At 46.7% G+C, this 15,643-nt stretch overlaps 1 protein-coding gene across 2 annotated transcripts; it reads left to right on the forward strand.

Annotated features, from left to right (window-relative positions):
- The first annotated feature begins 664 nt into the window (after positions 1–664).
- On the forward strand, positions 665–7,649 carry BPIFA1 (BPI fold containing family A, member 1). Of its 2 annotated transcripts, XM_008584132.1 has the most exons (9): positions 665–721; positions 1,848–2,022; positions 2,208–2,367; positions 3,810–3,917; positions 4,219–4,368; positions 5,350–5,434; positions 6,059–6,126; positions 6,858–6,933; positions 7,512–7,649. In XM_008584132.1, exons 2-9 carry the CDS (start codon positions 1,863–1,865, stop codon positions 7,611–7,613), a joined length of 909 nt encoding a protein of 302 aa, XP_008582354.1. In that variant the 5' UTR covers positions 665–721; positions 1,848–1,862; the 3' UTR covers positions 7,614–7,649. The 2 variants fall into 2 exon arrangements, with proteins under 2 accessions (XP_008582354.1, XP_008582355.1); XM_008584133.1 differs by lacking the exon at positions 665–721 and having other exon boundaries at positions 1,863–2,022; positions 6,059–6,122; positions 7,474–7,530.
- Positions 7,650–15,643: the final 7,994 nt, after the last annotated feature.

Raw genomic sequence — 15,643 nt, forward strand, 5'->3', positions numbered from 1 at the left:
TCCATCGCTATCTTTAACCAATGAGTTGAGTTGTAACCCAGCCACGTCCTCTCTGTGACTTTGTGCACTTGTCCCCACTGGGCCTCACTTTCCTCCTCTGTAAAGGAGGTGCAGTCACCTCTCCCAGGGTTCTTGCAAGGACTTAGAGCCCCCATCTCATCACTGCGTGCAATACAGGCTCCGAAAAACAACCGGCCCCTACCCTGGAATTGAGGGACACTCTAGATGTAGGAAGTCAGATGTAGTTTGACTCTTTGACACCGTGGGAGCAAGAATCCTCCAATTGCAATAAAAGAATCAGGCCAGGAAAGGAAAAGAGCCAAGAGATGAGACTGAGGTCCCCTCCTGGGCTCCAACTTGCTGCTGCTTCTTAAGTTCCAAACATGATCCTCCGGGTCACCTGGGAGCGTGGGTTCCCAGCCTCAGCCCCTCTCATGAAACCATGAAGTCTTGAGTAACATCCCATATCATGTTTTTCTTTGTTTAACTTGTCGACCAAATAGCTTAACTGTCCCACCTGCTAATGTGATTGGCAATTATTTACTTTGGAGAGCCCTGAAAGACACTACCAGATTGCAGAATTCTTAATTATCTAGATACTCATCATCCAATCATTAGTTTCCTGATTCCCATGCTATAAAAGAGGCTGGCTGCTTGGCAGAAGTGGGTAGGAGAGAGAAGAGGAGACCAGGACAGCCGCTGAGACCTCTGAGACGCTCAGGTGAGACCTGCCCCCTCCGCTGCCCCTCTCTGCTGTCCTGGTGGCAGGAATGCTGGTCTCCTTGCTGTGGGGCAGGAACTGACAGACTGCACTCAGAACCACTCCCTGGGGCTCTTGCAAGAGAAACTGAACTGGCCACTGTCAAGGACATGGGGATGGCCATTCACTCCGCTTTCCTAAGAGAATGCTAACACTGGTATAGAAACGAGTGCTATTCATACCCTAACTGAGATCTCTAAGGCAAGAGTTTCAACTTGAGGTTGCCAGTGTGGATAAAGATCATCCACAAACCTCCTAAAACTGGCTGCCCAATTTGGATGCTTTTTTCTGTGACTAAGGTCTTTAGCGTTCATTGGATTCTGAACAGGTCTGTTGCCCAAAAGAGATCCAGAGGTCCTGGTCAAAGTTTAACTTTATGGGGAGGCCACCCTGACTCTTTGGGCCAGAAACATCTTTCAATTCCCGCCAGCCACAACACTGATGGAAATCTGGCCACAGGGGACAGTTGATGGAATTTTGCCCAACGCAGCTAATTGTCCCCAAAGTACGAGTTCTGACCTGTCCCCACAGCCATGGTGATATAGTGTGACTTGCAAGGGTGTCCACAAACCATCATGGCCTGAACCCAGACCAAAGGACTTAATGGGGATGATGGCAAAGCAGTTCAGTTCTTCAGCTGCTTGCATGTTTAAGCCTTTCACGTGCTTTTTCTGAAGAGCAGGACCTCAGGGCAAGGATCCAAGCCTTTGTGAGCAAGCCCGATCAGAGAGTAAATCTGATGGTCAATTAATTTAAACAGAGGCCTGTGGGTCAGACAGATCTGGCTCCAAATTCTCTCTCCACTATGCACTTGTGACCTTGGGGGAAGAACTTACCCACACTTGCTAGGTCTCCATTTCCTCACCTGTGCAACGCAGGCAGTAAGTGCCCGCATCTCAGGGTTGTGCTGAGGATGAAAGTGGTTACCAAGTGTAAGGCAGCCTGTTGCCTGGCGCTCAGCAGTACTAACTATTGCTAATCACACCTCGTGTTCTGGGAGCAGACAAACGAGAACTCCACCCTCAGTGGGGCATGGATAAATTCTTCTCATATCCTTGCCACACTAGGCCCATCGTTCTGTCCACAGATACCAGGAGACAAGATGTTTCAAACTGGGGGCCTCGTTGTGTTCTGTGGGCTGTTGGCCCAGACTGCAGCCCAGCTTACAGGCCTGCCCTTGCCCCTGAACCAGGCCCTGCCCTTGGCTGTAACTCCAGCCCTGCCCTCAAGTCCCACAGATCTCGCTGGGAGCTTGACAGGTGGTAAGTGAGCCTGTGACAGCCTCTTTAAGGTGTGTGTGTGTGTGTGTGTGTGTGTGTGTGTGTGTGTGTGTGTGTGTGTGTGTGATCATCCAGAGGGGAAGAAGGGCAGGGATAAATGGGGGAGAGAGTCTGAGGGTCTGGAATTATGAGATCTGACCCCTAGAGATCCTTATACCTATTTCCAGCTCTCAGCAGTAGCCTGCTTTCTGGGGGTCTGTTGGACATTCTGGAAAACCTTCCACTCTTGGACATCGTGAAGACAGCAGGAGGCACTTCCAATGGCCTGCTTGGGGGCCTGCTTGGAAAAGTGACTTCAGTGATCCCTGGCCTGAACAACCTCATTGAGTGAGTTGCCCTAAAATAAGGCCTTGTTCCCCTAGGGAACCCCAGTTGGACATCTGCTAGCCCCAGGCAGCAGCCCAGAAAAAGGGAAAGGCATGGTTAGAACATGGAGCTAGGACTCACTGCTGAGTCTTTTCTCCAGTCTGGCCGGGGACCTGGCCCTCTCATACCAGTAATCTCCCTAGTCCTGAAGCATGTCATGGGGCCCCAGCATCACTGTAATCTTTACAACAACCCTCTGATTTAATAATCTCCAGCCTGCAGATGAGACAACCGAGGCACAGAGAGGTGCCTGTGCTCACGCACTGGAGGCGTACAGAGTAAGAAGTTGAACTTGAACTTACTTAAGTCCAAAGCCATGGCCTTTTCTACTACACCGTGGTCATTTTGTTCTCCCCACTTGCGGAATCCCTTAGAACACAGGCTACCTCTGACGTAGGCGAGGGAGAGGAGGCTGTCTTCCTCAATTACATCATCAATGGGATGTCTATGGAATGATCTAACATCATGTTTTCCATGAGACACCTGATAGCTCTGTAAGCAAGAAGCAGTAGTGGAAAGCTTGATGCCAGCGGGGTGGCAAAGCCTGAGTCCCTGATAGTGCTGGATCAAAGCCATTTCCAAGATTCCTACCCATCCCTTCCCAACAAGCACTTGCCTCCCTGACTTGGAAAGAGACAGACTTGAGTTTGATTTCCAAATATAGCATGCACTTGCTGGGTGACCTGACATAAGGCAGTCAACCTCTCTGGGCTTGATTTCTCCATCTGTAAAATGGAGATTCTAGTACCCACAGAGAAAGACTGTTGGAAGGACTGAAGAAAATATGGACTGAAGATGACCTGGCACCGTGACTGGCTCAGACAAGAAGCTTACTTCCACTTTTTCTGCATTCTCCCTGACCTTCTGCTCCTCAATTGCTGTAATAAACACTGGGGATTGACCTGCCATTGAAGGTCATGACAGGATGAGTGATTCCTACCCGTAAATGTTTGTGCAGGGTTTACTCCAGTTGCCTGTATATCATCCATTCATCCACTGACCAATCCATCCATCCATTCACCCCTTTTTCCTTCCATCTGGCCACTTACTCGTCCGTCCATCCACCCGCCCACATATCCATCTACTCACCCTCCCATCAAGCCACAAATCAGCCAGTATGGACTAGCCACTTTCCTTGTTCGACTCTGAGCAGCATACAGGATGCCCATATCTAGATGTGGTCCCTAGACTAGACATGAGGAGAGGGCCATGTGTGTCAAGATCTGATCAAGGGCAGAGGCTGGGAAAGACCAGTGTGACTCAGAGCCCAAAGCGGCTTTTGCTGCAAGACTCCCAGATGGGTAGCTCCACCACTCGGATTAATAAGGTTGGGTTGAAGGTGGCTTCAGGGTTTGGGGACAAAGGAGTTAATGTTTCTCCCTGCAATGTTTTTTCCTGGACAGCATAAAGGTCACCAATCCCCAGCTGCTGGAACTTGGCCTTGTGCAGAGCCCTGATGGTCATCGTCTCTATGTCACCATCCCTCTGGGCATGGACCTCAATGTGAATACGTGAGTGCGTCCCATGGGGGAAAGGGAAGAGGCTCACCAGGGGAGTCAAAAAATGGATGTTAGACGCTAACACACCTGGGCCTCCAACTTCAGCTCACTTGCTGCTATGCTTAGTGACCTTAGGTCACTTGAAAAACTCACTTGACCACTTTGACCCTTGGTTTTCCCTACTGGAAAATGAGATGATTACTCCATGGGCAAGATGGAGTGAAGCGAGGGGAGGCATTCCTGGCAAGAAGAAAACCCCATTTGCCTTGGAACGTGGTGGGATCAGATACCAGTAGGGCTATCTCCTCTACAGGCAGCTGGTTGGAAGTCTGTTGAAGCTGGCTGTGAAGCTCAACATCACTGCAGAAATCTTAGCTGTGAAAGATGAGCAGAAGAAAATTCACCTGGTCCTTGGTGACTGCACCCACTCCCCTGGCAGCCTACGAGTCTCCGTGCTTGATGGGTGAGGCTGGGAGGGTGGCTTCTCCTGCCCAGAGACAACAGGGTGGGGTGATGGATGGATGGATGCAAATGTGGAACAATGGAAATATAGATGAATGAGAGGACAGAAGGATGGGAAGATGGATGAGAGGAAGGGAGAGAGGATGGATGGGTGGATGATGGATGGATGGATGGATGGATGGATGGATGGATGGATGGATGGATGGATAGTTAGATGATCAGGTGAACGGAGGAAAGGATAAACTCATAGATGTATGAACAGATGGATAGGAAAATGGATGGGTAAATAGTCACTTATCACTTCTTTAGTCAAACTGACCAATTTTAAGCTGGATTAGGCAACAATAATCTGAGTTTAAGCCCCGCTTACTACAGGGAGGTGGAGAGAGATGAAGGGCTTCCTGTGTGAACTTGAATACTGCCTCTGCAGTTTGGGTCTTGGCTTACCTATGTGTAAAATGAAACAACAGTGGGTTTATTGGCAGACTCCACCAGGATGATAGGTGTGAAAGCGCTTTGTCCTGGTAAGGGTTAAAATAGATATAGATCCTAACTAGGTAACTTATTTCAGTTACCTGTCATATGGGGAGACCGAGTCACACATAGGCTGTAAGAGCCATCCACGCCATGGCTGACATTTAGTGAACACACACACTGTGCTTCACATGCATCGTCTCATTGACTCCTCATGACAACCACCCACTAAGCACTGTTTGTCCGTTTATGGATTCTACAAAGTCGTATTGAACACCTACCATGTCCTGGACCTGTGTGTTTCTTCTACACATACCTGTGTGTGCTGCTGCGTAGGGTATAACTCCCTTTGGTGGGACCCTTGCTCTTTGGCGCACATGGATGTGCATGGACAAGGCCTGGTTTCAGGCACCGAGTGCTGAGACTGTGGGACACACGGTGGCCCCTCTGAAGGCTTCTGCATGTCAACCTCAGGCCTCTGCATTGCCCCGTGGCCTTTCTCTTTCAGACTCAACCCCCTCCCCATTCAAAGCCTTCTCGACAGCCTCACGGGGATCTTCAATAAAGTCCTTCCTGAGTTGGTGCAGGGCAAGGTAAGTGGGCAAAAATTGGAGGCCCCTGATCTTTGGGACTTAGAGCTTCTCAGGCTGAAAGCGAGCCCTGGGGTGAGCTGGTTTAAGACTGTAAGTTTGATAAGTAAATTCCATCCATCAATCTATCCACCCATTGATCCATCTGTCCATGTTTCTTCCTTCCATGCTTCCAAGCACATTGATTGGTTTCTGCTCTGGGCCAGGTCCTGCGCATGTCCACACTGCAGCTGAAATGCACTGGCTCCTGCCCTGAGAAGCTCCTTACCCAGCCCTCTGTGGCCACAGATGAGCAATCCTCCAGCCTGTGCTGGGGGCCTCCTATAACCAGAAACTCACCTCTCCCAGAGCACCCCACTCTATTTAGAAACAGACATGACATCCCAGCATGAATGCTGGGCCCGCTGTGTGATTTGAGCACTTCACAATACCCCTTAGGACTTCAGTTTCTCCTTCTGCCTAGTGTGCATCCACTCTCTGTGGATTGCTTTGAATCATACACTTTCAGACACAGAAAAGTGATTTTTTTAAAAAGCCCCCCGGAGAATGCAGGCTGAGGATGATGATGCTCCTAGGGTCTCCCTACAGGTGCCACTTAGCCTAACTCCCCTCTCTGCCCCGGGTCAGGTGTGCCCTCTGGTCAATGGGGTTCTCAGCCGCTTGGATGTCACCCTGGTGCATGACATTGCCGGTAAGTACCTGGTTCCAAGCCTTCTCTCCCCCTCTGCAGGAGCAGCAATTTCCCCCCAAGAAATTTCGTCCCTGTACACGACAGGACAGCTAGGTTCCTCTGGCATCAACTCTCCTCATCTTGGGTTTTTATTTCCCCTGAATTATCCGACAATTTGATGTTAGACCCTGTCTCCCCATCAGCCCTGACACTGAGTTGGTGGAAGGAAGCCTGGCCCACTCCAAGCCCAGCCTGAGTGTAGTGGATCCCCACAGCTCCCATTCCCTGGACTGCCACAGGGGAAATAGGTGTATTAGCCCATTTCTGTTGCTTATAACAAAATACACGGAACTGAGTGATTTTTAAGAAAATGAAATTTATCGTTTACAGTTTCAGAGACTGGTAAATCCAAAGTCCAGGGAAGACATATGGTGAAGGCTTTCTTTGGTGGTGACTTCAGAGACAACAATCACATTGCAAAAATGGCAGAGCAGAGAGAGGGAGATATTCCTTTTTAAAGACCTCAGAACCATGCCCCTGACCATCATTTTTAATCCATTCACTACAGCATGGTCCTCTAATCACCTCTTCAAGGCCCTACCTACCTTTCAATTACCATAGCAGGATTTCGCATCCTCTTAACACTGTCACAGTGGGGGTTAAGTTTGGGGGGAACACTCAATCCAAGGCATGGGAGACATTCCGGGACTCCTTCACACCAACATCATGACTCCAGTCTGTTTTTTTATTTCCTAGATATTCTAATCCACGGACTAGAATTTGTCATCAAGGTCTAAGCTTTCCAGGAAGGGACCTGGCCTCTGCTGAGCTGGTGAGTGCTGTTCCCCACTCCCCAGGATTTGGGTTCCTGGCTGTTCTGGTAGAGGGCAGCAGGGGGCTTGGGAAAATGACATTAAAAAAAAGAGACAAACATCCATATAGACACTCACACAGATGTACAGAGAAATCCACAGAAAAGCTGACAGAGGTGGAAAGACACAGGCGGCACAGTACACAGCTACAAAGAGAAACACGAATGGTGTGTTTCACACACAGACACACACACAAATGCCCAAACACATGGTCACTGATACGGATGTGCATACTCTCATACCAGCACATGCACACATGCGTGCACACATTTGCAGACTCGCCACACACAAGCTCACACATATACACAAACACACATTCATTCAAACACATGCATGAGAAGCCCCCAACCCCAGCCTGGCTACCCTTGTGGGTGAGATAAGACCCTCTTGCCCCAGGGTCTCAGCCTCCTCCTGTTCCTCTGAAGGGCGGGTCTGATGGGCCAGTAGCTATCAGTCAATGACCTTGAGTCTCCATTCTGATAGGAGTCTTCTCCCAACAGAACATTTCTTGCTGCTCAATCTATTACCTGCTGTCCAGCTTCCCAGAGCTCACAGAAGCCTGGTCCATGTGCCAAAAAATGCATGGCTGCCTTCTATCCAAGGAACCTACTCCCCCTGCTTTCCCACTAGGCATGTGTAACACCCCATGTTCCTTAACAAATAAAATGGCTCTTCTGCACTGGGGACTTTGTCATTCTTCACCATCACTGGAGGGCTCACGGTTTGGAAAGAGCCTTGGCCTGGGTGGTTGGGGCCATAGAACAGAGTTTGGACCTTAATGGTCTCAAGCAGGTCAAGGAGATGTTCAGATATATGTGGACTTCAGAACGATTGCCCTGGTGTCCTTAGGAAATGTGGACAAGAGGTGTGGTACATGTCATAGTCCAGGCACAGGTGATAACACACAAGGTTGCTACACAAGAGTGAAAATGGCAGAGGTGAGAGATGTTCAGGAGGTGGACATGGAAGGCTATAGGTGAGGGAGCAGGTGAGGCTCCCATCCATTTCTCAGGTTGGGGAGCCCAAAGGTGACTGGGAATGTGGGAAGATGAGTCAATTCCAGCATGAAGATTACACCTTTGGTTCTGGCCACTCGTGTGAAAAAGCCTGAGACACTTGCAAGGAGACATCCAGGAAGCTGATGGGTACACAGGTCATCGGCCACCTCTCTTTTGCTTAGTTGGACCCACTCATACTGGCCTCTTTTCTGTTCTCTAAGCAGGAGAAGGATAAAAATGACAAAGAGGAAGTGCAGCAGGAAGGACGAACTGGTCCAGAGTGTAACTGCTGAAGGGCTTGAGAAAGATAGGCCCAGAGAAAGGGTCGCTGGATTGTAAATAAAAAGATTATTGACGCCTTGGGTGAGAGTCATATTTTTTGGAGGAGGTAGCCTGATTTTTTTTTTCTTTTTTTTAAAAAAAGATGACCGTTAAGGGGATCTTAACCCTTGACTTGGTGTTGTCAGCACCACGCTCTCCCAAGTGAGCGAACCAGCCATCCCCATACAGGATCTGAACCCATTGGCTTGGTGTTGTCAGCACCACGCTCTCCCAAGTGAGCGAACCAGCCATCCCCATACAGGATCTGAACCCATGGGCTTGGTGTTGTCAGCACCACGCTCTCTCAAGTGAGCTGTGGGCCAGGAAAAATCAGGAAGCCTGATTTTTGAAAACTGAGAAGAGGAGGAAAGGTAAAGAAATTCAGGATGTGTATGCAGATAAGATTCATGAAAAACTAGAGGCAAGAAGAAAAGACGGGACAATCTAGGCTGCAGAACACTGTTTCCTTAAATAAAAACTACATATGCTCTCATTGCTTGAGGTCCTTAGTGGACTAGCCCAACCCTTTTACTCCACAGATGAGGACAGTGAGAACTTGGGATGTGTGTGCATGACTTGCCCAAGGTCAAAAGTGATAAAAAGGGGCGGGCCCGGTGGCGCACTGCTACAGTGCGCCGCTTGGGAGTGCGGTGGCGCTCCCACTGAGGGTTCGGATCCCACATACAGACCGGCCGCTCACTGGCTGAGCGAGGTGCGGGGGCAACACCGAGGGTTGCGATCCCGTTGCCGGTCACGAAAAAGACAAAAAAGGAAGAAAAAAAAAGTGATAAAAAGGCCAAACAAAGACTGGAAACATACCAGACTTTACACAAAACCTTGTCCCTTGCTCTTTGGGAAAGCCATTGACCTTGTGGAAGTAGCAGATTCAGGTTAGTGTTTCTCAGATCTTTCAGATTCAAAGGGTAGTAAACCAGAGATGCGCCCATTCCCCAACCCCTGTCAAACATCTGTCATCAAGTCCAGACCCACACCATCTCCTCCTACTTGCATTGTAGAAGGACAATCAACATGGCATCATAGAAAGAAAGTCCCATAGTTCAGGACTGCAAGGTTTATTGTGGAAAATCAGTGTGTGTCTTCTGGGAGGATTTAAATGAGGAAGCATCTTCCACACTCACAAAAAGTCTTTGAGTTCAGGATGAGTGGCTAAATCCCACTAAGCAGCTGGATGAGCATTGTGAATGTCTACCTAGGCAGTAACCTGAAGGGCAGAAGGGGAGAGATTAGTTCCCCCACCCTCTGCCCTCTTCCAGTACTAGGTGGTCAGAGGTGTTTCTGTCTATTATTTGGGGTACCCACTGTCCATGTATTGCAACCCAGGCTGTCTGTCCCAGTCCTGAGGCATGTATTGCATGAATTTAACATGCCTGACGTTTGCCTACCTGAATGGAAGGACTAGATGTTCCCAGCACCACTGTAGTACTCCTTGGTCTCATCTCCCATCTCTGTGGGGTCCCCTGCCGAGGAGAAGCATCAACTCCAGATTGAAGGCAGGGGGCCCTGTCTGGGGTATTGTGGAGCCTGAATCACAAACCACTCCTAAAATGCACAATCTAAAGAGGGAAAAAGAAAAATGATCGGTTGGGAACACTGACACTGGGATTCACAGGCAGCTCTAGCTCTTCTTTATGTCTGTAAAGCATTGTTCTATCCAGTGCTTGATGTGTTGTGTGTTCCTTGGTGACTCCCACACCAAGATGCAATAAACAGAAGGATTTAGAATTCTTTCCTGGAATTGATAACCGGTGCATGGTATTCTGCTTAGCAGATTGAACAAAAATTTCCTTTAGTGCCTGGAGCTGATAGGTCTCCCAGGATTTGCAGAGGGGCTCTGTGTACATGCTGAGACATGCTATATTAGTCAGGGTTCTCCAGAGAGACAGAATCAGTAAGATATGCTATAAATATATGGATGGGGATTTATTAGGGGAATTAGCTCACCCAGTCGTGAAAAGAAGTCCCACAACAGGCCATCTGCAAACTGGATGCTGGTAGCATGGCTCAGTCCAAGTCTGAAGGTCTCAAAACCAGGGAAGCTGGTGTTGTCCTTGGTGTAAGTCCTGGAACCCAAGCTGAAGAGTCTCAAGTTCTGATGTCCATGAACAGGAGAGAAGAGTGTATCCCAGCTCCGGCAGATAGACAGCAATTTGCCTTTTTTCTCCATTTTTGTTCTCTCTGAGCCCCCAGCGGATTGGAGGGTTTCCACCCACATTAAGGGCAAGTCTTTCCCACCCAATTCACTCAGGCTCTCATACTAATCTCTCCTGGAAACACCCTCATGGACACATATATATCTTTACCATGTTTCTCAGTGCCTTGGATTGAATGTCCCCCCAAAACTTGATCCCCACTATGACAGTGTTAAGAGGGTGGGAAATGCTATTACAGTAGTTGAAAGGTAGGGCCTCGAAGAGCTGATTGGATTGTGAAGACTGTACACTCCTGAAATGGATTAATCCATTCTTTGAATAGTGGATGTGGTTCTGAGGGCTTTAAAAGGAGAGCACGTGAGAGTTTCTCTCTCTGCTCCGTCATTCTCACCATGTGAGACCTTCCATCACCAAAGTTACTACCAAAGAAGGCCCTCACCAAAAGTGTTCCCAGGGCTTTGGACTTCCCAGCCTCCAAAGGTGTAAGCAATAAATTTCATTTTCTCACAGAGCGGTCAGTTCCAAGAGTTTTGTTATGAGTGGTGGACACAGACTAATACACTTACTCACTCATCGGGCAGATGCCTGGTCCACCTTGACCTACCTAGCTCATGTGAACCACCCAAAATGGCCCAAAGGGCCCCATCCTCAAGTGCATAAGCACCACAAACAGATAAGTATCGTGGGTTACTGCATTTGGTCCAAAACCACCCAGTATAATCAGTTCAACTTTTCTACTAAGGAGATTTGGAAATATTGTCATGTGAGCACAGTATCCAAGAGCCCCAGATACTGAATTCTCCCCTTTCCCCCGTTTATACTGACAGGAGTATAAGGCTACTGGTCTCTGGTGGAAACCCAGAGACCACGGCCCCATTCCTAACTGCACCATTCAGCCTGAGACATTTGGGTCTGCAATGTCCCTTTATAAAGCAAACACAACAACCAGGCTGCCTGAGACTTCCCTGGCTGTTTCCCATGTCTGCCCTTTTAGTCTGATTTCTCCCTCAGAGAATGACGTCATTTCAATAATCTCATTTTCAGCAATGCCATCAGTTGTTCAGTGTTTTGTGAAAACAGGTCTTACTTGAGGCCTACAAGCAGCTTTGACCAGGCAAGGCTCCCTCCACAGAAACCCTCATTTCCCTTGGCCATCATCTGGGACCCTGGGATACTATGGGAGTTGACACTATGTTTCATTTATTATTGTGCAGCCAGCAAATGGCCAACACCTCATTCAGTCCATAATCCCCCAGAAGAGCTGAGGCAATGGGGCTGAAGAAGCCACTGCATTTCCACTATGCCATGGTGTGTTTCTTTTGCAAGCCTGCTCAGTGTGCCAAACTGTTTAGCAGAACACTGTGCACTAGTTTCCAGTCCCACAGGAGGACGTCAAACATTTCTGCCTGTTGCATCTTGGTGGGGAGTCACCAAAGAAAATACAATGCAGTCAAGTAATGGATGGAACAGTACTGACATAAAGAGACAAAGCAAGATCAGTTTCAGTAGTTGGTATTGGTTCCCCATGCCAGAAGTTTCCCACAGCAAGTGACACAAGGCAATTGGCTTTGTACACTTCTCTCATGCCACAGAAGAATTCTGAACCCTCTCCTGTGGTGTCTGAAATACCAAAAGCTGGGGTGTGCCTGAGAGCCATTGTCCTTCTACACTTAAGCAAAACAAAGGAGCACGCATTGACTCTGAAATAGGGAAAGGTATTCCCACACAAGGAGGGAAGCCTGGTACAGGCCACGTACACTTTATATCTCTTAGATTAAAGTGTCCCAGGCCCAAGGTTCATTCTTATTTGGCTGAGTAGGAGTAAAAGGACGCCATGCATGAGACTGCCTTTTCCAACACAATCATTAGCCCACCACTAAGTTAACAGAGCATAAATACCGTAGCCACAGATGACAAAGCACACAGACTTTACAGAATTAGTTCAGAAAAGTCATTTTTTTAATTTTTAAAGTTTATTTATTTATTATTGTTTTTTACATTCTAAGATGTGGTTGCAGAGCAGTTGTGGGGAGGGGAAGAGAGGAAGGAGGAAGGAAATAGGGTGGGAGGAGGAGGAAGAAGGGGGGACATGGTTGAGGCCCATGGCATCCACCTCATTCCTGCAGGGGAGACCAGGGGGCTTCCAGAGGTGGCTTTGTTGTAGCGTGTTACTATGAACTCACAGGGAGAGGCAGGAAACACTACGGCTTGAGACAGAGTTTATTGACGCTGGCAGCAGCTCAGTGGACTCCTGTCACAAAGGCTGAGTGCTGAATGCAGTAGGGTGGTTTCTTTTATGGCACATTTCTTCTGGGTTTCACAGCAGGGTAGAGGGTGGGGGTGGAAAATTCTGTTACAGCATTGTCTGGCAGGGCAGGGGTGCAGCTGGCTAAGTATGATAACAGAGCTGGGCACAGCAGGGCAAGTATGGGTGCCTAATGGCCACAGCCAGGCAGGAGACAGCTGGGTAAGTACAAGTGCCTCAGCTTGGTCATTGGTGGGTTGGATACAGATGTCAGGGGTATGTGGCTGAAGCCCTTGGCCCCCTATCACCCCAGCTCAGGAGCCCAGGACACTTCCTGTGGCAGCTCAGTGGTCATTGCTGGGCTGGTTGTGGGTGTTGGAGGGGTGAAGCCGAGGCCTGAGGCCCCCCACCACCCTCGCTCGGGAGCCCAGGGTGCTTCCTGTGGCTGCTTGGTGGTCATTGCTGGGCTGGTTGCAGGTGGTGGGGGGTGAGGCTGAGGCCCCTGGTCCCCCACCACCCTGGCTCAGGAGCCCAGGACAGAAAAGTCATTAAACAAACAAATGTCAACTACAACCAAAAACAACAAACTCTAGAGAGGAGGAAGAATTCAATTTCTGGAATTGCCATATCATATCATTTAAAATATCCTGTGTTCAACAAAAATCATGAGATATGCAAAGAAACAACAATATATGGCCCATATACATGAAAAACCTGTCTTTGAGGAATCCCTGAAGCTGGACTTACTAGACAAAGGCTTTAAATCAGCTATTTTGAATACATTCAAAGAGCATATGTCTAAGAAACCATGCCTAAGAACTAAAGGAAAGTATTAGAATGATGTCTCACAGAGGATATCAATAAAGGGATAGAAATTATTTTAAAAGAACCAGACAGAAACTATGGAATTAAAAAATACAGTAACTAAAATGAAAAATTCACTAGAAAGGCTAAACAGTAGATTTTATCAAGCTGAAGAAGGAATCACCAAACTAGAAGGTAAATCAATTGAGATTATCCGTCTGCAGGAATAGAAAGAAAGAAAGAAAAAATAAAAGAATGAAGAAGATGAACAGAGCCTCAAAGGCCTATGGATTCCCACGAGTATGCCAACATTCACATCGTAAGTCCCAGAAGGAGAGGGGAGAGAGAAGGGGAGAAGAAAGAACATTTGAAAGAAATAGTGGCTGAAATTTTTTCCAAATTTTATGAAAAAAATCTAACATCCAAGAAGCTCAACAAAACCCACGTAGGATAAACTCAAAGAGATCCACATTTAGACATATCATGATAGAACTGTCAAAAGACAAAGAAAGAGAGAATCTTAAAAGCAGCAAGAGATAAGCAACTCATCAAGTACAAAGGAGCCTTGATAAGGTTAAAAGCTTATTTCTTATCAGAAACCATGATGGCCAGAAGGCAGTTGAATGAGATATTCAAAGTGATGGAAGAAAAAGACTACCACCAACAATCTATATCCGGAAAAACTAACCTTCAAAAATAAAGATAAATTAAGGCATTTCTACATAAACAAAACTTTAGAGTATTTGACACTAGCAAATATGTCCTAAAGGGAGTCAGTCAGATTGAAATGAAAAAGAACTAGACAATAACTTCAATGTACGGGAAGAAATAAAAGTTGCCAGTAAAGGTAACTACATAGTGAAATATAAAAGACAATATAAATGCATTTTTCGTTTTTAATTCCTTTTCTCTATCTGATAAGATAGAGAAAGATAACTATAAAGTAATAATTAGAAATTTGTGTTCATAGACATACAATGCATAAAGATGTAACTTGTAGGACAGAAACAGCATAGATACAGAAACAAAAATTTTATATACTATTGAAAATAAGCTTATACTAATCTGAAGTAGAGTATTATAAGTTATGTTAATTGTAATCCCTAGGGCAACTACTAAGAAAATCATTTAAAATATATAGTAAAAGAATTGACAAGAGAATTAAAATGGTACACTAGAAAATATCTATTTACACAAAAGGAGGCAATAATTGAAAAAGAGAGGAATATAAAAGACATAGACATACAGAAAACAAAGAGCAAAACTCCATGAGTAAGTCCTATTTTATCAGTAATCACATCAAATGTAAATGAATTAAACTTGCCAATTGAAAGCAGAGACTGGCAGAATGGATTATAAAAACATAAACCAGGGGCTGGCCCAGTGGCTCACTCGGGAGAGTGTGGTGCTGATAACACCAAGGCCCTGGGTTCGGATCCCATATAGGGATGGCCGGTTCGCTCACTGGCTGGGCGTGGTGCTGACAACACCAAGTCAAGGGTTAAGATCCCCTTACCGGTCATCTTTTAAAAAAAAAAACATAATCCAGTTATATTCTTTCTACAAGAGACACACATTATAGAGTTGAAGATACAAATAGAATGAAAGTAAAAGGATAGAAACATTTATGCCACGCAAGCAGTAGCCAAAAATAGCTGAGGCTATACTAATATCAAGCCAACTAGAATTTAAGACAAAAATTGTTACTAGACACAAAGGACACATAATGATAAAAGTGTAAATCCCTCAAGAAGATATAACAGTTATAAATATAATGCAACTAACAACAGTGCCCCCAAAAATATGAAGCAAAAAACTCAGAATTGAAGGGATAAATAAATAATTCAACAACAGTGGGAGTTTTAAAAAAATTTTTTTTATTAGCATATTCATTGTTACAAATAATTCTTTGTGCCCCTTATCCATTCTCTCCCTTTCCCCCTCAACCTACCCCTCCCCCCTTCCCCTTCCCCCTCCTCTGCCCTGCTCTAATAACCATAGATTTGTTCTCTCCATCTGATAGATTAATTGTTCCTCTCCTCTGTGGGTTTGTTGCCTGGATGATCTGTCCAGCACTGAGACAGGTGTGATCAAGTTCTCCCCTATTATCATAAATCAGATGCTTCTTCTA

This window comes from Galeopterus variegatus, unplaced genomic scaffold, assembly GCF_000696425.1.
Source record: "Galeopterus variegatus unplaced genomic scaffold, G_variegatus-3.0.2 Scaffold3153, whole genome shotgun sequence".
Lineage (NCBI taxonomy): Eukaryota > Metazoa > Chordata > Mammalia > Dermoptera > Cynocephalidae > Galeopterus > Galeopterus variegatus.

Excerpts from the sequence above, each read along its gene's own strand:
- BPIFA1 (XM_008584132.1), top strand. The coding sequence starts at position 1,863 with ATGTTTCAAACTGGGGGCCTCGTTGTGTTCTGTGGGCTGTTGGCCCAG. Across the intron at positions 2,023-2,207 it reads CGCTGGGAGCTTGACAGGTG|CTCTCAGCAGTAGCCTGCTT; the intron begins GTAAGTGAGCCT and ends ACCTATTTCCAG. Across the intron at positions 3,918-4,218 it reads ATGGACCTCAATGTGAATAC|GCAGCTGGTTGGAAGTCTGT; the intron begins GTGAGTGCGTCC and ends TCTCCTCTACAG.